Here is a 23,995-nt window from a genome sequence, read left to right on the forward strand (position 1 = left end):
GGGGGCACTCCCACAAGACTGCCAGGGTAGTTCAGCTGACAGCTAACAGGCAGCTTGCTTTTCCAGGCTTGAGCAGGTTCCTAGATCCCCAGCAAAGGGGTCTTTTTGTTTCCTGACCCTCTTCCCTCCTGTCTGTGCTCGTCACAATGTCACTGTCAAAGAGACCCAAGCATCCCAGGCTACGCAGTGCTTCTGAAAGCGGGTGCTCTTGGCATTCTAGTGGGACAGTTCATCACTATGTGGGAATTTCACACAATGTAGAACATTTAGCATCTGGGACCTCTGCTTGCTCAACGCCAGCAAGACCCCCAATCATTGCAACAACCAAAATGTCCCCCACCCACATTTCCAGAGCACCCCCATCTGGGGATAGGTTGCCCAGTTGAGAACCAGGTATGCAAAGGAAGCTAGAGAATCCCAGTGTCTCCCGCTCAGGCAAAGCAGCAACTACCATAATGAGGTCTCATGTCCAGTCGAGGGGATGATGGAGCTCAGCCAAGGAAAAAGTCACAGGTGGTTTTAGGTGACCTAGATTACACCCTGGCTCTGTTAATGGTTAGTTGACAGTGACAGGCTCACATATCAGGAGAGAGGGAAAGACGCTCTCTAAAAACAAGATGAGAACAATAACAGAAAAAGTACCCCAACAAGGCCCCCACCCCATGCAACTGGGACTTGCAACCTGAGCCTGGTCCCTTCAGTGTCCATTTGACGCCCACCCCCGTCCCTGGGGAATGCACACTGCACCCGGCACCCGTCTCTGCCTTGCCTGGGTTAGTTTAAGGGACTTCATTTCCCTGTGCTGCCATAGCAACCAGGAAACAACCTCCGCTCAGACGAGAAGGATGGTGCTGTGGCCGAGATCTGTAGATGCACACGGCTGGTAACAGAGCAACCGGGACCAAGGGACAACAAGAGCTCAGGAGAAGGGGAGAGACAGGTCGCCCAGAGAGTAGACAATCCAGGGCTTGAGGAGGCTGGCTGTGCGGTTTATTTTTTTCTCTCCACAAAGACACACACTGTCTAAACTGTGTGGCTGGTTGTTATTAAGAAGCTGCTGCGAGAGGGAAAAATGTATTTAATAAAAGGCCCTGTGTTTGTGGTCTTCTTGGGCTTGCTGTGAGCTCTGGAAATCTTGAGGTGTGACCAGATTTCAGTCTTCAAAACCAAGATGGACTGCCCTTGAGAAGGGGTGGTCAGAGGGAAACATGTTCACACTCTCCCTCCTGAGCCGGGGCCACGGGAAGCTGGGCCAGGACAAACAGAAGTTAGAAGTCTCCTTTGAACCAGAGGTGAGTCCCACAGCTGAAGAAAGGCACATTTTGGAGGTGGGAGAGGAATGCTCTATGTTTCCACTTGGGAGGTAAACCATGTGTGTCTTGGTTTGTGTTGTTAGTGAGGTGGCGGGGTCACTGGAAGATCTTCCTTCCTCCTTCGTGAAACTCAAGAAAATAACATCGTTTTCCTGACACACCGAGATTGCCACTGGGGCCCTCATCTTTCCCCTTGTAGCTGTCTTTGCTTGGACCAAAGGAGATTCCAGATTGTCTGGAATTTGGATGGTTTGGTGCAAGACCAGAATTTCCACCTGGGTTCTAGGCAAACTGATGGTTGTTTGGTTTTTGGAAGTCGTGCTCTGCAGTTGAAATGCTGTGTGTGTTCATGCCATTTCAATGGCTTCCTTGAACTTTCTGGAATTCAACCCACAGGACTCATATTTAATATAGGCCAAAAAAAAAAAAAACCTCATTTTAGAAGATTTTAAAGAGGTGGCAAAATTCCCCTGTTATACTAGATTTTTATTTCACTTGAATCCTGCCAGGAATAAGAAATCTATTGGGGATACTTTGCAAATTTGGGGGTCATACAGAGATTTCCATTGTCATGGTACTCTGTCATGATATTTGACCTTTGCTGTGTTAAAAGGCATATAAAGTTTCAAAGGACCTGTATGGCCAATGACATTTACTTACCTACAAGATATGTAACCGCTTTATAGGCCCCTAAATAGCCAAATTAGGTAATGTTACATAGCATCTGGAATGTATAGAAATTCTCCCCATGTACAGCTGAAGTGGTGGTGGCTTGGAATGCTCCTATTTAAACTGCCAGCTAGTCCAGGTCTAATTTCAAAGTTATCTGCTGCCCTTAATAATTCTGAACGCTTACTTGCATACCAGGAAACTTTAACTGGCCTGTAACCTACACTCAAGCTGAGTTAATCCTCCAGCCATACATGAGTCTCCTGAAAGTTGTATGGGGTGAAATAGAACCATGCCCTGGGTTCTACTAATTTTGAAATGTGGAGAGAAAAGGCAGTTGCTAAGAAGAGCGATTGTGTTCCATAACACCGTGTGAACAGTTCAGAGAAAATCAGTAACTAAAAGAATGCCGAAGGCTTTGCACAAGCAGTGTTTGCTATAGAAAGGTCTTCCACAGTGGGTCTGTCAAAGTGGCTGCTTTTCATTGCAGGATTACTTGAACTGGAGGTCCCAAGAAGACTATGTTCCTGTCAGCAAGCCTCAAGATAAGAACAATGCCAGCCAGCACTCCTGGAGCCTCTTTCTCCCTAAAACTTTCAGCACTAGAAAGGGTGCCCTGATCCTGTACTCAGAAGGTTTAGCCATTTCGGCACGGACACCCAAAGAGAGGAGAAAAGGCCCCTACTGCCCCAGAGGTCCCTGGAGGAAGCTGGATCTTGAACTGCACACACTTCAAGACCTCAAAGAAGCCATCCTGGCATATGGAAGGCAACAGGTAGGCAGAACACTCCCGTGGGTTTGGGAAAGGTGCTGGCAGCATGTCTAGAAAGCCAGTTGCAGCTTTGGGAATAACTTCTTGGACCCGGGGAAGGTATGAAACTCTCAGACCTCTATTTCTTCATCTCTAAAATGAGATTGACTGTACTCTTAGCCCTATCTGCTGCACACCATTGTCACGAAGCTTAAATGAGATAATGTATGTGAAAGTGTTCTGAAAAGCATAAAGGGCTACATTATCATCATTTTATGTTTTCCTTTCAGTTAGAATAACACAAAATCCTTTTCAGCATTCAGACAGATTCAGGCCAGCAGACGTTTCATCAGGATCCTTGAAATCCTGTATCATAGCCACAAGCATCATCATCCCACCTCTGATGTTCTTGGCTCTGTGGAAATGAGAGGGAGAACACTTTAAATATTTACCTTGAGCCCTTCAGCGTCTGCAGGATAAGTTAATGACTTTTTCCATCCTGAATATAATATTAAGGGAAAACGCCTCTGTTCATTTTTCTGATTCATACTTCCTAATGTCTTGTGAGATGTGCACCTGGCCCCTGCTTTATATAATTGCATGCATCAGTCCTTTGGCTGAGGCCATAAGATAGTCTGGGAAGATGTGTCACTTTATAAAATTCTAGGTTAGAAATGGTGGGTGACTCCCTAATTTAAAAGTGTCTACTGACTTTTCATTCCCCACAAAATAAAGTCATTAGCTTCTTCTATTAGGCCCTTCACACATTGGCTTTTCTGCTCCATGTCTAGCCACATTTCCCACCTGTTCCTGTACCACTTCAATCATGGACGCCATAAGGCCCCACCCATGTGATTAGCTCATCATTCCCAACACCTGTGCCCTTTCATGACTCTCCATTTTTGCACACACTTCTACAGCTGGCAAGCTCCCACCCATCCTTCAAAACACAACTTAAATACCATCCCCTCACTGAAGCCTTCTCCCACTTGCCTAGGCAGAGATAGCCCATGCCTCCCTCCTCTGCAAACATTCCCATACCATCATGCACTGAGATTTATTTCTTTGTCTGTCATTCCTGATGGATTAACATCTCTTCCAATGTGGGGACCATGTCTAAATCACTTCCAAAAAGAGTACCCACAAATGTTTGTGGAATTAATGACTTGGTCATGCATGATATTTTCAATGTTTCTTAGATCATCTCCCAGAATCATTGTTGGACAATTTATCACCTACCCCCATGCCAGGCAGAGCTTCCAAAAGACTCCTCTGCCCTCTTTTCATCTTTCAAAATAGAGAAGCTTGATGATCTTGACCGCATACCCAATGCTCTTTGCCTTAAAAATAATAAATTCTTGAATAAAAGAAAACCAATTGTTAATGCTATAATGTTGCATTATAGCTAAATATTATTTTATTTAATCCTTACAAAGACCCTGTGCGATATAGCTTTTCTTGCCTCCTTTTATAGATAAGGAAACCAAAGCTCAGGGTAGATAAGTGATTTTCCCAAGGCCAGAGAGCTACTAAATGACAAGGCCAGAATGCAAATCCAGGACTGCCTACCTCACCAGGGCCTGCATACTTTGCACTCTGCCCTGTTGTTTGTGGACTCGAAGGGACTCCAGTGGTCCAGTGGTCATTGTGCTGGTCATGGCCTGTTTGTCTCAGATTCCCTCTGTTCCTTTCCCCTGCTCTGCTCTGCATTGCAGCCAGGTTGACCACAATTCCGCAAACATCTGTGTCCACTGGCTTCTAGTTGAATTTGCCAATGGGAGACACTGGAAAGAGATTGGAGAGGGAGAAGAAGACGAAGACCACAGTATTTCTCCCTTCCCACTCTGCCTCAAGTGAAAAGAAGCATCTGCATTACCTCTGTGATACAGCTCTCAACAGACAGGCCCACTATGACCCCCGACTCCTCCAGGTGACCCCACCAGCTCCTCCCTCTGTCCTTCTAGCGTAAGTGTGGTGCTGGCTTCCTGATGTTACCGATCTCAATGTTGCCCCCCCATCTGTTTGGCTTCTGAGCTCTCCAATCACCTGTACAACCAATTCCCTAAATCAAATTCCTTCTGTGTTTACTTAGTTTCTATTTTCCTGGTTGGACACTGAGTGATATATAGGCTAACTCACTGCCCAGAGTAAGAATACCTTCCATCGTCTTCAGGTGCTTGTCTATAAGGCTAAATACTTCAGGTAACAGAGATCTTAATAGTGTATAAAGTAGATGAGTCAGTTTGGGGCGAGTTTCATTTTTTGTTATATTTAGGCTCAATGAAAAAAAGAAGTTACTATCTTCCTGTGGCATCCATCTTCTAAATTTATAGCTCATATCTATACAAAACAGAATATGTAGTCTAACTCCACATGAGTAGAGGGAAATGGTGTGAAGAAATTAGAGAAAAGAAAACGTATGGAAGAGTACAGGGCTGGAGTTTAAGATTAAAGGACTTAGTAGATTAAAAGAGGAGTGGAAGCAACTCAAAAGGGACTTCGAATTAAAGAAAATGAACACACTGGGCGCAGTGGCTCACACCTGTAATCCAGCACTTTGGGAAGCAGAGGCAGGAGAATTGCTTGAGCCCAGGAGTTCAAGATTAGCCTGGGCAACATAATGAGACCCTGTTTCTATCAAAATAAAAATAATAAAAATTATTAAAAAAAAAAAAAAAGAAAAGGAAAGGAACACCTCAGAAGCTTTGGAAAATAGAGAGTACCATCTGACTATGAAAACAACAGCCTGGCAAGAAACTTTTAAAATCATAATACCCAGTGCCAGGACAGCTATAGGGAAACAGCAGTCTCACATGTTAGGAGCACAAATTCACATGACATTTCTGGAGGGCAATTTGGCAAAAGCCTAAAACGGGCTGATACCTTTTGATTCAACATTCCACTTTTAGGAGCTGGCCCTAGGACATAATCAGATGTATGTTCAAAGATTTATGCAGAAAAACATTGACTACAGGTTTCTTTTATTACTATGCAAAACACTGAAAACAGTAAATGCCCAGCAATGGAACACTGATCCAATGAACTCTGGTAAATCATGTAATGACCTGGGTCAAGCAATGAAGTCATGTGTTAGTCACGAATAACATGAGAAAATCTGCACAATGTTTTTCTTTTGTTTTGAGACAGGGTCTCCTCTGTTACCCAGGCTGGAGTGCAGTGGCACCATCACAGCACGCTGCAGCCTCAAACTCCTGCGCTCAAGTGCTCCTCCCATCTCAGCCTCCCCAGTAGATGAGACTACTGGCTCATGCCACCGTGCCCGGCCAAATTTTTGTATTTTTGTAGAGATGGGGTCTAGCTCTGTTGCCCAAGCTGGTCTCGAACTCCTAGGTTCAAGAAATCCACCCACCTTGGCCTCCCAAAGTGCTGGGATTACAGGTGTGAGCCACCATGCCTGGCCCAGAATGTATTTTTTTAAAAGCAGATTACAAAAATGTATTCATATAATAAAAATACCAATGTTCATTAACTTTTTTTGAGTAGTTGTGATATTTTTGCCACTATTCTAAGTGCTTTCCAAGTATAACTCATTTATGCTTTCTAATAATCCTGGGTGTAAGTACTATTGTTATCCACTTTAAAGGTGAGGAAATAGAAGCACAGAGAGTTTGAGTGACTCACTCAAAGTTATACAGCCAAGTAAATCACTGCACCAGAATATGAGACTAGGCCACATAGAAAACATCACCTCTCTAATATAAATCTGTTTTTTAAAAAGTGATTATTGACCGGGTGTGGTGGCTCACGCCTGTAATCCCAGCACTTTGGGAGGCCAAGGCAGGTAGATCATCTGAGGTCAGGAGTTCAAGACCAGCCTGGCTAACATGGTGAAACCCAGTTTCTACTAAAAATACAAAAAATTAGCTGGGAGTGGTGGTGCACACCTGTAATCCCAGCTACTTGGGAGGCTGATACATTTCTTTTTACCAAATATATTTTTTAAACTATGGGATTTTACACATAAAATAAAAATCTATAGCTTTGAAAGAGGTAGACAGTTGACCCTGGAGATCAAGGTGAGAGACTTCAGGGAGGAAAATGGAATGGCAAACAGTGCTGCAAGTTGAGTCCACCAATAACCACACCATCTGTCCATTAGGGTGAGTATTTCTTTGTCCAAATAGGATAATTCAAGAGTTTAAAACACTACACTCAAAGTCAAAGAGCCAAAGTGAGGATGGAAAAAGGGGTAGAGTAATAGTGCTGCTCACAGAAGGATCTGTTCTTGGCTGGACTGTGAATCAGGAAACCTGCATGACTCAGGCCCCACCCAGACCTGTAAGAATAAAGGCTGTCGCAGAAAGGTGCAAGTCAAGGTTTAAAGCATCTCACAGCACCTCCAGCTCTCTGGATCTGACAGCACACATGTGGCAACCCGTCTGGAGTTTATAGCTCAGCATACATCCACCCTTGAACTTTCTTGATGGCCCAACTCCTAATGGGTAAAGATAATTGTTAAGTCAAGAAATCAGAGGTCAGCATTCTTAGACTTCTGGATACACACAAATATGTCGCTTGGTTGGTTTTTGTTGTTGTTGTTTTTTAACAGAAGGAAATCTTGTTTAGCATTTCCAAAGTTGAAACCATTCTTCTTGAGGCCTTTAATTTATTCAATTTCCCATTATTGAGACATCAAATAGCTATAAAACCTAAGTAATCATAATTTGGGGTAGGATAAATACCAACAATGTGACATTGATTAAATAATGTATTTAAAATAATGTGTTTTAAAATTCAGTTCACAGGACATGCTGCTTCTCTGTTCCATTGAGAGATAAACAGGATTTAGATAACTATAGCAGATTTCAACCAACATTGTACAATTGTCCCTCAGTATCTGCAGGGTTCCAGGATACCCCTTGATTTCAAAACCAAGGACCAAGATTGCTTCCAGGAATTCCTGAGGATACCAAAATCCAAGAATGCTTAAGTCCCTTACATAAAATGGCATGGTATTTGCATATAACCTACACACACCCTCCCATATACTTTGAATCATCTCTAGATTACTTATAATACTTAATATAGCATAAATGCTTTGTATATAGTTGTTATACTGCATTGTTCTTATTAGTATTATATATATATATTTGTTTTTGTTTTTTTTTTTGTAGAGACAGAGTTTTGCTCTGTTGCCCAGGCTAGAGTTCAGTGGCATGATTGTAGTTTACTATAACCTTGAACTCCTAGGCTCAAGCAATCCTCCTGCCTCAGCCTCCCAAGCAGCTAGGACTACAGACATGTGCCACCACACCCAGCTAATTTTTTAAAAATTTTTTGTAGAGATGGGGTCTCACTATGTTGCCCAGGCTGGTCTCAAACTCCTGGGCTCAAGCAATGCTCCCACCTCAGCCTCCCAAAGTATGGGATTACAGGCGTGAGTCACCGCGTCTGGTCTATATTACTATTATTAATTGTTTTTTTTCCACATATTTTTGATCCATGGTTGGTTGAACCTACAAATGCGGAACCCACAGATGTGACGGCCAACTGTATTGCTACTGCCATCTCCATTATAAATTTGGTTAAGTTTAAAAGTATTGTCAGCCTTGTTCCACTGAATAGTCACCACTCATTCTGTACTGCCTAATTTCTCCCCGCATCTTAATACTCAAGGCATTTAACTCTTTCATAGCTATTTTCAGCCAATGTCCCCCCATGAAGGAATCTTTAGGTTGCCCTTTTTTTTTTTAGACAAAGTCTCGCTCTGTCGCCCAGGCTGGAGTACACAGGCATGACTTTGGCTCACTGCAACTTCCCCCTCCCAGGTTCAAGTGATTCTCATGCCTCAACCTCCCTAGTTGCAGGGATTACAGGTGCATGCCACCATGCCTGGCTAATTTTTGTATTTTTAGTAGAGACGGGGTTTCAGCATGTTACCCAGGCTGGTCTCAAACTCCTGACCTCAGGCGATCCTCCTGCCTGGGCCTCCCAAAGTGCTGGGATTACAGGCATGAGCCACCATACCCGGCCCAGATAACCATTTTATCAAGTAGAAAATAATGTAAGAAATATGCCTTTTGAATTAAGTTTATTTTTCCCATTCTAACCATAATATAGGGTTTTTATACAAATTAGAAAAATATAGAAAAGGAGAGAGAATTATAAATTATCTGTTACCCTTTTAGCCAGAGATTAGGAGGATGAAGTTTCTTTGCAAGTCCTAATCAATAAACTGCTACTTGTTTGACGGTCTTGGTAAAATGTAGGAAGTGCTCTGGTGGCTGTCAACAGTGTTAAGTAGTCACCAAGGCAGCAAAGGAGAGAAAGAGCAATTTGCCTGCACTCCTTTTTCTGAGTGTGCTCCATTGGAGCAGGTCCTCAGACATTGTACTCGGAGCCTTTAATAAACCTAGAAGTAGGAAAGGTCAGAGAGAAACATGGTCAACTCCAACTATGAGGTCAAAGGTAATGTCAATAACAGCTGAACTTATTGAGTGCTTAGTGTGTGGCAGGCATTTTACCTGTATAACCTCATTCAATCTGCACAAGCCTAAGAGCTAGGTGCTAGCATTACCTCCGTTTTATAGGAAGGAAACCTGGGGCTTGACATCAACTAATTTGCTCAAAATTACATACCTAAGTGGTGAAGCTAGAATTGGAGCTCAACAATGGATTCCAGAGCACCACGTTTAACCACTAGATGGGTTGATTTTGAAAACTCCACATGCCCCAGAGAAAAAGAAGCATCTCCCCAGCTTTAACAGTATATTTAAAAAGTGGATCTGAGTCTTTCAACACATCCATTAAGCTAACCTTTTGTAATTCTAGGAAAGCAAATCAGATTTTTATTAAAATTAATTTGGATGATAAGTAGCATTTCTATAATAAGCTACATATATGATCCAATACACTCCTGTTTCTCTAGGTTTTATGTACTTCATTCATTGGTTCCCTTGTATAACTAACAGAATATTTATAACAATGGCTGGGGCTGAGCATGATGGCACACGCCTGTAATACCAACACTTTGGAAGGCTGAGGTGGGCCAATCACCTGAGGTCAGAAGTTCAAGACCGGCCTGACCAACATGGAGAAACCCCATCTCTACTAAAAATACAAAAAAAATTAGCCAGGCGTGGTGGCGCACGCCTGTAATCCCTGCTACTCGGGAGGCTGAGGCAGGAGAATCGCTTGAATCCGGGAGGCAGAGGTTGCGGTGAGCCGAGATCATGCCATTGCACTCCAGCCTGGGCAACAAGAGAGAAACTCCATCTCAAAAAAAAAAAAAAAAAGGCTAACACTTACGTAGAAGTTAGTATTATACCAGTACCATTCTAAGTGCTTTGCACTTATTAACTCACTTAATCTTCACAACAGGTTAATAAGGTAGGTGCCTTTTTTATTGTAGCAAAATATATATAACATGAAATTTACCATTTTAACCATTTTAGATGTACAGTTTGGTGGCAGTAAGTATATTCACATTGTTGTACAATCATTACCATCATCCATTTCCAGGAGTTTTGTCATTTTGCTAAACTGAACTCCATGTCCATGAAACAGTAACTCCCCATTTCCCTCTGCCACCAGCCCCTGCAGCCATATTTCTGCTGTCTCTGTGAATTTGACTATTCTAAGAACTTCATATAAGTGAAAGCATACAGTTGTATCCTTTGTGGCTAACTTGTTTCACTTAGCATAATGTCTTCACTCATTAGAAGAACGAATTCATGTTGTAGCATGTATCCAAATTTCCTTCTTTTGCAAAGCTGAGTAATAGTCCCTTGTATGTATACACCACATCTTGTTTTTCCATTCTTCCATCAACAGACACTTAAGTTGCTTCCACATTTTGGCTGTTGTGAACAATGCCCTATAAACATGGATGTACAAATATCTGTTCATGTCCTTGTTTTCAATTATTTTGTGTATATACCCAGAAGTGGAATTGTTTGGATTATATGGTAATTCTATTTTTAATTCTTTGAGGAACTACCATAGGATTTTCCATAGCAGTTAGTTACACCATTCTACATTCCCACCAGCAGTGCACAAGAGTTCCAGTTTCTCCATATCCTCATCAACACTTGTTAGTTTCTGTTTTCTTTTTAAACATTTTTTTTTTTTTTTTTTTTTGTGACGGAGTTTCACTCTTGTTGCCCAGGCTGGAGTGCAATGGCGCGATCTCAGCTCACCGCAACCTCTGCCTCCCAGGTTCAAGCGATTCCCCTGCCTCAGCCTCCCTAGTAGCTGGGATTACAGGCATGCACCACCACACCCAGCTAATTTTGTATTTTTAGTAGAGATGGGGTTTCTCCATGTTGGTCAGGCTGGTCTCGAACTCCCGACCTCAAGTGATCTGCCTGCCTCGGCCTACCAAAGTGCTGGGATTACAGGCATGAGCCACCGTGCCTGGCCTTAAACACTTTTATTTGATAATAACCAGATCCTTTTGTAGTTCATAAGCATGATGATTGGGGGTTCACATGCATGTGTGAATGCGCCACCCTCTGAACCTTGTTACAATGTCAACACATTACCTGTCTGACCTGAAAAAAAATTTTTTTTATTTTATAATAGCCATTCTAGTGGGTGTCAAGTGGAATCTCATTGTAGTTTTGATTTGCATTTACCTAGTGATAAATGACATTGAGCATCTTTTTATGTGCATATTGGCCATTTGTATATCTTTTCTGAAGAAATATCTATTCAAGTCCTTTGCCCATTTTTTAAGTGGGTTGTTTGGTTTTTTGTCATTGAATTGTAGGAGTTCTTAGATATTCTGAATAATTGGTTCGTGCCTGTAATCCCAACACTCTGGGAGGCTGAGGCAGGAGGATCACTTGAGCCCAAGAGATCAAGGCTACAGTGAGACATGATCACACCACTGCACTCCAGCCTGAGTGACAGACTGAGACCCTGTCTCTGTCTCTCTCTCTCAAAGAGAGGTATTCTGGATATTAATCTCTTACCAGATACAAATTTACAAATATTTTCTCCCACTCCGTGGGTTGCCTGCCTTTTCACTCTGTTTATAGTGTCCTTTGATGCACAAAAGTAGGGAGGCTGAGGCAGAATTGCTTGAACCCGGGAGGCGGAGGTTGCAATGAGCCAAGATCGTGCCACTGTACTCCAGCCTGGGTGACAGGGTGAAATTCTGTCTTTAAAAAAAAAAAAAGTTTTTAATTTTTATGAAGTCCAACTTATCATTTTTTCTTTTTTGCCTGTTCTTTTGATGTCATATTCAAAAACTCATTGCCAAACTCAATGTCATGAAGCTTTTCCCCTATGGTTGTAAACTCTAGGGGAAAACTTTTCTAAGAGTTTTACAGTTTTAGTTCTTATGTTTAGGTTTTTGCTCCATTTTGAATTAACTTTTGTAAATGGTGCACGGTAAGAGTCCAATTTAATTTTTTTTTTTTTGCATGTAAAGTATGTACTTTTGTCATCCTTATTTGACAGATAAAGAAACTGAGGCAAAGGTGAATAAAATAATTTCCCTAAGGTCACACAGCTAGTGGGTCATCCAGACAGGATTCAAATCCAGGCAGATTGAGCTCTCGTAGGACCTGGAGCCTAATTTTTGCTGCTAGCAATCCTAGTTGTACCTTTACATCTATGACGTATGGCTGGTCAAATCTTTGATGCTGAATGGTTTGGTCAGGGATCAAGCCTTGTTACAACACTGCATTAATGAGAAAATTCAGACCACTTCACGACTTTCTTCTTTATGGCCTGGTATCCAGGAACATATGCTCACCAAAAATATATAGGAGAGAGAGTTATCATTTGCACAGAATCCCAAAAATTAAACCTGCAGAGAAAGGGCTGGCTGAGAGCAGCCGTGTTTGCACGAGGCTGATCAAAGTCAGGCTGGGGATGGAGGATGCTTTCCAGGCACAGCTGCAAGTGGTTTCTCTCCTCTCCCTCCCACCCTGCCCCCACCTCTACTCCAGTTGCACTCACCTGGCAGCCCCAAGGCTGGCTCCAGTCACACATGCACAGGTGCAACAACAATGAGCAGTCACCCTGTTCTAAGGTTTGGCCTTTGCCAGAGAACACTGACTCCAGCAAGACAGACTGAGGGCTAGGAGATGCCAGCTGTGCCCCTCCTAAGAGAAGGACTTCTGGCTGGAGCAGGCAGCTCAGAGCACAGGTGGTCAGCAGTAAAATGCAGATATTATTGGGTTTTTCCATTCAACCGAGCCAACGTCTGAGAAGTCAGGAAATGCCCTGGGCCTAAAACAGTGCCTGACACATAGCAGATGCTCAACAAATTGTTTAATGACATATTGGTTACAAGGATGTGGCCAGGGGGGCGGGAGGGCTGTAACCTCTACCCAACAGGAGTGCACAATCTGGTGAAAGAGGCAGATTTGTGCCCCAGTGACATTTTGATACAAGGCGGTCCATAAGAGGAGCGAGATTATGATTTTCTAATAAAGAAGGCAGAGAGTGTGACTGCTTCTTACTGGGAAAAATCTAAAGCGGCTTCTTGGAGAAGGTAGAATTTGAGCCGAGTCTTATAAAGATAAGCAGGGTGAGACCTTCCAGGCTTAGGTGAGTGGAGGCCTCTAGGGGAGAAGGTGCAGGGGAGGGGAACTCAGGGTCACTAGCCAGGCTCCCTGCTGGAAATATACCTGGGGAACTGGGTGGGGCCAAATTGTGGAGGGCTGTACCTGCCAGTTCTGGGATTTGGGGGTTTCTCTCTTCACGCTTCTGCTGAGTCCTGCACACAAACGCTGGGCCACCCTCTGTGGTATGATGGCAGCTGGCTACCTAGGCCTTTGTTGCCTTCCTGGGGACTCTGGCTCCCTGCCACCCCATATCTGCTGGGCAGGAGCACAAGCCCTACCGTCTCCTTCCATCCTCTGAAAACCTTCAGTGGCCAGCACTAGAGCAGGTGGACAAGACAACCAGTGCAGGGGAAGGGACAGGTACACAGGAGTCCCCTTCACGCCTCTGCATTCAGAGACCTGATATGTATCAGGAAGGCAACTGGCCAGAGCAAGTCCCTCGTTAAAGGAAGCACTCATGGTGGAATGTGGATAACAGGCCACCCCGTGCACACTAATTACTCATTGCAGAAGAAACCCGAAGCTGGGATTGATTGGCAAAGCCGAGGCAGGCCTGAACATTCTGAAACCATCCATAGCCAGCCTCCTGCTGTCATGTTTATTTTCCTGTTCCAGAAACTCCCTCCCTGGCTCCCTTCTGTCTCCTTTTATATTTTAGAGTGACTTTTGAGTGGGTGATTAGGTCTAGGATAACTTTAGGGAAGAACTAAGGAAATATGCATGAGAAGAGGGTGGGTGCGAGAAAATTAGTTAATTTTTAACATGTTTTCTATTTAGAAATATAATCTATATTACTGAAAAGTTGATTTTATTTAAAAAAAAAAAGAGAGAGAGAGAGAAGAAAGAACTATTTGTAATCTTATGCCCAGCACCCTAATACTCCCATTATTAGCTTTTTCGTCTATTTTCTTCCAGTCTTTCCATCATGACTATATAGAGGATATGCTTGTATGAGGCTGTAATTATACTATACATGCTTTCTTATATTTTGTTGTTTTCCACTGAAAATATTCTTCAACAGGTTGGAAGTGAGTAAGTAGATTTCACCCTGACTGGTATCCTCGGTTAACCCTAAGCAGGCCTTGGGCATCCCTCAGTGCTTCAGTTTATCCAATGAGATGGGACATTATTAACTAACTTCACGGGCATAATTTGAGAAGTTATTAAAAGAAACCAGGAAAAAACTTAAAGAGAATGTGGTAGACAGGATGTCCTGCCAAAGATATCTATGTCCTAATCCCTGGGACCTGTGAGGTTATAGGGCAAAGGGAAATCAAAGTTGCAGATGGAATTAAGGTTATCATCAATAGATGGCCTCAAAATGGGGATATTATCTTGGATGATCCGGGTGGGCCCAAGGTAAGCACAAGAGTCCTTAAAAGCAGAAGAAGGAATCAGAAGGAATGATCAGAGAGAGGGCAGCCTGAGGACTCAGCTTAATGTTGCCGGCTTTGAAGATGGAGGAAAGGGCCACAAGCCAAGGAATGAAGGTGGGGTGACCTCTAGAAGCTGGAAAAGACAGGGAAACAGATTCTTCCCTAGAGCCTATAGAAGGAGCTCAGGCCTGTCAGCACCTTGATTTTAGCCAGTGAGACCCATTTTGAACTTCTAACCTCCAGAACAGTATGAGAATAATACATTTATATTGTTTAAACCACTAAATGTATGGTAATTTGTTAACAGCAGCAATAGGAAATGAATACACCAAGATCACCTTCCAAATCCTAAGCAAAAATATATGTAAATACTCTAAATTCCCAGTCTAGGATTCCCTAACTCTTCTTGGCAACTCCCTGCACCATGGTGCAAGCTTCTCAGTAAAGCTTCGGAACCAAGCTGGTGCTTCAGAAATGCCCACTAATGGCCAGGCGCAGTGGCTCACGTCTGTAATCCCAGCACTTTGGGAGGCCGAGGCAGGTGGATCACGAGGTCAGGAATTTGAGACCAGCCTGGCCAACATGGTGAAACCCCATCTCTACTAAAAATATGAAAATTAGCCAGACGTAGTGTTCGGTATCTGTAATCCCAGCTACTCGGGAGGCTGAGGCAGGAGAATCACTTGAAACCAGAAGGCAGATGTTGCAGTGAGCCGAGATCACACCACTGCACTCCAGTCTGGGTGAAAGACCGAAACTCTGTCTCAAAAAAAAAAAGAAAGAAAAGAAAAGAAAAAGAAATGTCCACTAATGAGAAACTGCAGGGGTTCCTGTTCTGACTCAAACAGCACATCTTGCCATCCGCACAGGGGCCACAGCATCTTGGAAGAAGCTGGTCCTTACTGCATTCAGAGGAAAGTCAGTCAAAGCAAAGATTCACAGAAAGAAATGAGGTTCCAATTCACCCAGAAAAGGCCTCTCGTCTAATGGCTCCATATTTCAGGGCCCAACACAGTGCCTGGCATATAAAAAGTACCCAACAAATATTTATCGTATGACTGAGTGAAAAAATGGAGTGAGTGAAAGTGCCATTTAGCTTCCACCATCCTCTCTATAATTTTCTTTCATGTCCTCTGGGAAAAGCCTCAAGACCACATGAGACTGAATTTCTAGGCTGTTTTTGCACTTGAAGTACCTGCCACATAAACTTTCCAGACATCAAGGAGCAGGTGATGCTCTATGTTTGAATTCTAAGCATTCATTTAATTCATAAGTCCCCAAGGAGTAAAGCCAATTGAATAGTAAGCCACGTTTTCTTTTATCTTGAACCTTGAACCCATGCACTCTGGCCCTAAATCTAGAGCGCTTTCCCAGGCTTTCTCACAAGCTGTCTCCTTCCAACTCTGCTGCTTGTGCATTTTGGGCTCACTTGATGTGATTTTATTAGTTATCAATCCATCTTAATCATCCCCTTTTTTCCAGTGCTTGTTTCCCACCCCTTCAATCCGTAGCAGCTTTAAATCTGTTGCTCCCATATTGTATCCATGTATCAGAAATACTTTTGGCTGCAAGCAACATATTTCATGATTATCAATGGTTGCAGTTGGGGAATCAGCAAACACTGCTCACTGGTCAAATCCTGCCCACTACTTGTTTGTGTAAATAGAGTTTTATTGGAACACAACCATGACCATTTGTTTACATATTGCCTATGGATGCTTTTGCACTACAAGGACAGGTTGAGTGGTGGCAACAGAGACCATATGGCCTGCAAAGCCTAAAATATTTACTGTCTGGCCCTTTATGAAAAACCTTCCAGGCTGGGCATGGTGACTCACGCCTGTAATCCCAGCACTTTGGGAAGCTGATACAGGTGGATAACTTAAAGTCAGGAGTTCAAGACCAGCCTGGCCAACATGGTGAAACCCTGTCTCTACAAAAAATACAAAAATTAGCCAGGCATTGTGGCACATGCCTGTAATCCCAGCTACTCTGGAGGCTGAGGCAGGAGAATCATTTGAACCCAGGAGGCAGAGGTTGTAGTGAACCAAGTTAGCACCACTGCACTCCAGCCTGGTTGACAAAGCGAGACCGTCTCAAAAAAAAAAAAAAAAGTCTGCTAACCCCTGATTTAGGCAATAAAGAGATTTAATTATCTCAAGTAACACAAAGTGGAGGGGCAGGAGTTTCATGCTTGCCCAGCTGCTCGCTAATGCCATTAAGGACTCAAGCTCTATCTTCCTTCCACCATCCTTTGAATGTTGGTTTTTCTTATTAGGCTTGTTAGCGCATGTTCACAAGATGGTCCCATACTTTCAGAGGTCACATCTGGGTTCAAAGCAGAAGGGGCCAGCAAGCCATCCTTGCACAGCTGTTCCTTCTCTAAAGAAACAAAGACCTTCCAGAGGCTCCCAGTAGTTTCCCCTTAGTTTCATTGGCCAGAGCTAGGTCCCTTGGCCACTCTGAGATGCAACGGAGTCTGGGAAAGCAAGGCCCTCCATGTCTGCACTTTCCTGGATTCAACCAACCAGGGATTGAGAATATTCAGGAAAAAAAATAACAATCCAAACCAAAAAAAAAAGTATAACAACTATTTATACCGCATTTACATTGTATTCAGTATTATAAGTTGCTAGAAACAATGTAAAGTATAGGGAGGATGCATACAGGCTATACTGTACAAATATTACTACCACCGTTTTATAATATATAAGGGACTTGAGCATACACAGATTTTAATATCCACAGAGGTCCTGGAACCAATTCCCCACAGATAACGAGGGATGACTATTTGGGAAAGGGAATCTGCTGACAAAAAATTGGGGCTCTTTTAGCAAAAAGAAGTGAGGGGGAATAAGTGTTGGGCAGTTAGCATAGTCTCCCACCACCTGGACAAGGAAAAGGAGAAAAGACCTAATATTTGTTCACCACCTACTATGTGCTAAGCATTAAGTATTTTACATACCTCAGCTCATATAATCCTTACACTGAGGACACTGAGTAAAATTATTCAGAGAAGAAATTAACATGCCCAAGGATGGGACAAGATCTCAAGATCAATTCCATCTTCAGGCAAAGCCTCTTCTCAGTCTCCACTGTGTTCTTCTCAGCTCCCTTTAGGAGTACTGAGAGATTAGAAAGTGCTTTCACAAGTGCAGGGTGCGCAGGGAGTGAGAGCATGCACCCTCTCACCTTACCATAAGCTGGCTCAGGGGGACACCCTTTCACTTACATTATTTCATTTACACCAAAAACGAGGTACTATGTCAGTATTGTGGGCTAAATTATATACTGATTAGACAATTGAGAAGTGGTGGGGCTGAGATTGGACTATTTGTTCATTTATTCATTTCCCCACAATATCGAGCCCCTAGTATGTGCCAGGCACTGTGAAACCTGACTCTCGGGTTGATTCCAGAACCTATGCACTCTCCATTCCCTCTACCACTATATTAGCTCCATTTTAGACACACGTTCAGAAGGTTCCAGAGCTCACGCAAGATCACAAAGTTCCCATGAGGCAGAGCAGGCCTTGAGCCCAGGCGCTCTGGCTGTAAATCCAAGGCTCTTTCCCAAGCTTTCTCACAGGCTGTCTCATTCCCACTCTTTGGCTTGTGCTTTTTGGACCCACTTGATGTTTCCCTGTGTCCATTGTTCAGCCTCTGCAGGCCCATAAGACTGAAGTGAAAGACTGTTCTGAAGGGTAGAAAGAGATTTGGTGCCTACAAAATGAGTTTCAGGATGCCAGAGCTATTGAGCCACTGAATTAACCACCCCTGGTATTCTCTAGCCTTTGGTCTTTTTGTTACATGAGATAACAAACTTTCTTTCTCATTGTTCAAGCCTGTTGAGTCAGGATTTACTGCATCCTAACACGTATGAAAACTTTGGTCGCTCTAGAATACAGTTCTTACAGTCTGGGACACTCACTGAGGCACCTGCTTCAAAACATCTTTATTTATTGTTTTGACATCAAGCTGGTTCATGGTACTAACTCCTGGTCCGGTACTTTGATGAGATGGTCAGTTATTGAAGAACAAGAGGCTTTGCACTGATGTGGATTTTGAAGCCCTAGATTCAAGCCCAGCTCCACTTCTAACTGGCTCCACACAGTTGCTCTCTATCGTTCCAGGCTATATTGTTGCCTTGGGAGAGTTCCTTAGCCAAAGGGGACTAAGTGGGTTTCATTTCTCATGCCAGTTCTCACTGGAACACTGTGTGGATCACTTTCATGGAGCATCCAAGAATATATGCTGTATGTTTCCATTCATATGAAGTTCAAGAATAGAAGAAAACAGTCCACAGTGTTAGAAATCAGAATAGCAATTACCTGGTGGGTAGGAGGATACCGACTAAAAAGTGGCATGAGGGACTTCCTGGGTGGATGAAAATGTTCTGGATTTTGTTTTCTGTGGTGGTTACAAAGGTATATACAATTGTCAATGTTTATCAAATGAACATCTAAGCTCTGTGCATGTTATATAAATTATGCCTCAGCTTCAAAAATGTTCTTAAGGAGAAAATGGATTCTGAGATCACCTTCAGTTCAGTAGTCAAGAATTCTGTGATTGATTAGGGATGTCTGCCATGGACACTGGGGAGGGTGAGAGATGTCAACACAAATATCACACATTTGCTATTCTTGTGCCTAAGCAATCATCCTCTGAGAGTTTCTACATCACTTAAGTGGTTGTAGTAACTCAGTCCACCTTATAGGATTACAGATGAGGTGAAAGTTCTTTGTATAATGTAAATTCCTAGTCAATTGTAAGATGTTACTATTCATATTTATTCCCCATGATGTCTTGCACAGTGGCACTGACTTTGGCAGATAGGTTCCCAGAAAATTCTTCCCAGCTTAAATGAAATGCATCAGAGCCAGATATTTTCAAAATGCCAGGCTCCCCATGAACATGGACATGATTTGTCTGTTCCATTATTCACATTACAAACATTGAATGCCAATGCAGATTTGTGAGCTGGCTTTCCCATTACAGTACAGAGCCATTTTTGAAGATACTAAAATGATTTCCATAGGCTGAACTAGGTAATGTGTTTTATTCTGAAGTTTTTATCCTTTCCTAATACTCTATCTCAAGATGGGATCTGGTATATGTCATTTCTCCTCCTGCTTCCAACTGCAAACCTGCAGGGGACTTTCAGAGCTTTGCTCTGAGGGCTCTTGGTTCATGTCTATTAGCCGAGGCATCTGTTTTTGGTGGCTTCTGGCACCTTCTGGGAGTTTCCTGGGTTACTGATGAAGATTGTGCTAACCAGCCTGTATCACTGGGTGGCTCAGGGCTCAGCAGCTGTGCTGTTTCCTGACTGGTGTCCCCACAGGGAGAGCAGGACAGAGCCTGGCAACCATACCTCCACTTCCGAAGCCAGCTGGAGAGCCAGGCCCAACGGCAGATCCAGCCAGGGCATTCAGCCAAGAGATACCTCCGAGGCCTCCTGCGGACTTGGCCCCCAGACGCCATGTATAGGCTCTGGTGCGCAGGTCAGTGGGGAAATGGGAGGGGGGCACACCCCAAACTGCCCCACCTCCCATTCTGGTGTGACAGTGTGTTTTCCATCAAGACCTGAAACACCAGGATTTCAAACCCAATTCTGTGTTAAAGCAAAGTCCCCAGGCTTGGTAGCCCACAAGCCCCTTTCATGGCTCCCGTCCCTTGTCCCCTGATGCATTTGCAGAGGGAAGAACGGCCTGAAGTCCTGCCTTCACTCCCATCCCTTGCCCTCAGCAGTCTCACATGCCACATCCAGGCCAGAACTTTCTTTCCAATGTTCTCCACTCAGAGACCCTCCAGTTCAACCCCCATCTTTTACAAGAAAAAGAAGAAGAAGCCCAGAGAGGCAAAGTAATTTGTCCAAGATCATTCAGTCAAAAGCAGAGCTGGGACCAGAAGTCAGATTCACCCTGCACCCCACAGTTCCACATTCTTCCCAACATTCCTTAGTTCCCCATCTGAGGTGATTCCAGGTCCTCCCAGAAGTGAAATGTTAGGACTCTTCCTCTTAAAGATGGAGGCTCTCCAGCACAATCCATTAGGAGTGCGATGGACACCCTTCTGATGAACAGACCCTAAATGCACTGTGCAAATGCTTGAAAACAAAAATGGGAAGTGGTTGGGGATTAGAGTTGCCAGATTTAGCACATGCATACCCACCCCCGCAACACGCATAAACAGTTACACTTGCAATCTTCAATCTTTGGGATGTACTTCTACTAAAAAAGTATTCATTGTTTATCCAAAATTCAAACTTAACTGGACATCCTGTATTTTATTTGGCAAGCCTATTTGGGATGAGAAGAGTGAGCAGAGAATGTGCCAGTACCCACTCGGCTGTTTGCCATTTCTTCAGCAGCAACAAACAGCCAGGACTAGAGAAAGACTGACTTTCTTCCTGCTTTACAGGTTTACCCTGAAGAAGAAGAGAAAGCAGTTCACTCCCCCAATAAGTGGTGACTTGAAGCAAAATGAAAGTTGTGGGCTCCTCTAGTCGTTGGTTTTACTCTCAGGGCAGTTCCACAGTTATAGGCAGTTCCATTTATTTGAAACTTTTGAGAAAGAGCCACTTAACCAAAGAAGTGTTTCTCATTGAGTGGGGCAGAGGGCAGAGCAGGCCACTCCCCTATAGCCTAGGTCCAACATTCCCCAGAATGAAGACCCCTCTTAACCTCAAAAAAGGTCGAGTCCTCCATGGGAGTCTATGGCTAAAACGTGTGGTTTAAGGAAAGATACACACACACACATGCATTCTCAAGCTCCTTGCCATAATTCCTTGCCAAAGCCCCTCTTGAAGGTGAGGCCCTCAAGCTGGAGGCACAATGGCAAGAATCTGGTGTGAGCCCATCAGTCCTATGGCCCCTACCACCCTCTTCCTGCACGTCTCAGAGCTCCCCACTTTGTGATACTCATGTACATATTCTCTGGGACTTCTTTACACCCCTATGATTAATCCTCCCCACCCTTCAAGCTCACACCTTCTACAAAGTCTTTGCTGAAAACTTCAGTCAATATTGAGCTCCTTGTTTTCTGACCTTATATTACACTGACACTCAGAGCCATACAGAACATAAGACAGCTTTGTGTCTCCAATAGACTACTGAGTGCCTTTTAAAAGGGCCCGAGTCTGGTTCCACTGTATCTACTTCACTGACTAGCCGAGGGGTGGGCCCATAGGGAAGCCCTCAATAAATACTTATAGAATGACTGGATTGAGGAGGCTGCTGATCATGGGGCCTACAGAAGCAAATAGGATACATCCACTACCACTGGATCTCCTCCTGAGGCAGGAGGAGCTTTTTGCCCCAAAGCAGCAGCCGTGCTCCTTCCACCAGGGAGACCCAGTTCTTAGGAATGATGGGGTGGAGGAAGTACACATGTAGCACAGAACCAGAAGCACCCAAGACACTGGATGGACAAGCCTCTGTGGGTTCTATCTGACTTTTTAATCTCCCTCATCTTCTGATTGTCTTCCCTAATGGGCAATGTCCAAAGCCAAGACTAGTGTCAGTGAGGAACCTTGTAGTTACCGCCAAGAACTTGAAGTTCGCTCCCACTATTTCTATCAATATCTCCTGATCTGCTCTTCAGGGTACATCAGGGATTCTGTGCTGCTCCAGGACAGTCAACTTAATGTACCAAAGAAGCTCAGGCCACAAGAAGATCTTTCAGGTGTACCCCCAAAATACCATCTCCTGCCTGTCTTCCCTTCATTTTGGATTCAACAAGGAAAATCTTTTGAACAAGGTACATGTTGATGTACATGTTGATGTTATGACCAGTTCTCAGATATTTGAATTGTTAACACCTTAAAATGGCGTTTCCCAAAACAAGGTCTTGAGATTCTGGGTTGCATAGTCCTCAATCTGTAAAATGAGGGGTTAGTGCGGACCAGCACTGTCCAATAATGCTTTTCACAGTGATGAAATGTCCCATATGGGCTGTCCAATAAAGTGGCCATTAGCCACATGTGGCTATTGAGCACTTGAAATGTAGTAGTCAACAGTGAAACTGAGCTTTTTATTTTATATTAATTAATTTATATCTAAATAACCACATGCAGCTGGTGGCTACTGTGTTTGGCAGTGTAGGTCTAGACTCTAGATTTTAGATGATTTCTTAGATCTGTTGCACTCTTATATTCCTTAATCTTGTGATTTTTGTGGCAATATGATGTGAAATATATGTATAGGATTTAGAGCCAGAAATGTGTATCGAAATGGCTGTTCTCTCATTTACTAGTGTAAGATCTTAAGCAAGTCATTTAACCTCTTTGAGCTTCTGTTTGCTCATCTCTGTAATGGGCACAGTAAGATCTACATCGTGGCTATACAGAAAATTGCGAGCCATCTGTAAACTGTTTAGTACTATGGGGACTGACACTGTCAATCCCAATATTATTCTATGGAACTTGAAGCATTAAAAGAGCCAGAAGTTGCCTTTGGTAAGGGAGATGGGAAAAGACAACTGGGTAGCAGTAATAGGCAAAGACGAGAGCCTTGGCTGGTAGCAGGGTTCTTGAGAAAATAAAAGAGCAAGAGCCCAACATAAGATTTTTGGCCAGGCTCAGTGGCTCATTCTGTAATCTCAACATTTTGGGAGGCCAAGGAGGGAGGATTGCTTGAGGCTAGGAGCTTGAGACCAGCCTGGGCAACATAGTGAGACCCTGTCTCTACAAAAAATTTAAAATTTTAGCTGGGCATGGTGGTACATGCCTGTAGTCCCAGCTACTTGGGAGGCTGAGGCAAGAGGATCACTTGAGCCCAGGAGTTCAAGGCTGTAGTGAGCTATGATGGCACCACTGCACTCCAGCCTGGGTGACAAAGTGAGACCCTCTCTCTGAAATATGTACAATGAAATTTTCCAGAAACAGTGGCAGTGTCTGACCAACCCCCATCTTTGGGGAAATGATCCGGTCAGGATAAGTAGAGAATCTGGTTTATCGAATGAATGGAGAGGAACATGGCAGGTTCTCAGAGCCTGGGGCCATTAAACATTTCAACCAACCACACATCTCACTTGAGTCTTTTTTTCTTTTTCTTTCTTTTATTTTTTTTTTTATTTTTTATTTTTTTTAGAGACAAGGTCTTGCTCCTGCTCTGTCACCCAAGCTGAAGTGCAGCCATGTGATTACGGCTCACTGAAGCCTTGAATTCCTGGGCTCAAGCAATCCTCCCACTTAGCCTCCTAAGTGGCTGGAACTGTAGGAGCACACCACCACTCCCAGCTAATTTTTGTATTTTTTTGTAGAGATGGGGCTTCATCATGTTGCCCAGGCTGGTTTCAAACTCCTGTTCTCAAGTGATCCTGCCACCTTGGCCTCCCAAAGTGCTGT

General features: G+C 43.6%; 1 protein-coding gene and 1 non-coding gene across 2 annotated transcripts in view; both read left to right on the forward strand.

Moving 5' to 3' along the window:
* Positions 1-781: 781 nt before the first annotated feature.
* Positions 782-23,995, forward strand: part of KIAA2012 (KIAA2012 ortholog) — a 134,700-nt gene continuing 111,486 nt past the window's right edge. Inside the window, exons 1-4 of the mRNA XM_054549668.2 lie at positions 782-1,292; positions 2,473-2,757; positions 19,991-20,150; positions 22,252-22,407. Of these exons, the coding sequence (XP_054405643.1) occupies positions 1,209-1,292; positions 2,473-2,757; positions 19,991-20,150; positions 22,252-22,407 (685 nt within the window). The 5' untranslated portion in view covers positions 782-1,208. The remainder of the gene's footprint in view (positions 1,293-2,472; positions 2,758-19,990; positions 20,151-22,251; positions 22,408-23,995) is intronic.
* Positions 11,144-11,247, forward strand: LOC112132502 (small nucleolar RNA U13). Its single transcript, XR_002914267.1, has one exon. It is a non-coding gene; the product is annotated as a small nucleolar RNA U13 (small nucleolar RNA).

The sequence above is a fragment of the Pongo abelii genome, chromosome 11, assembly GCF_028885655.2.
Source record: "Pongo abelii isolate AG06213 chromosome 11, NHGRI_mPonAbe1-v2.0_pri, whole genome shotgun sequence".
Classification (NCBI taxonomy): Eukaryota; Metazoa; Chordata; class Mammalia; order Primates; family Hominidae; genus Pongo; species Pongo abelii.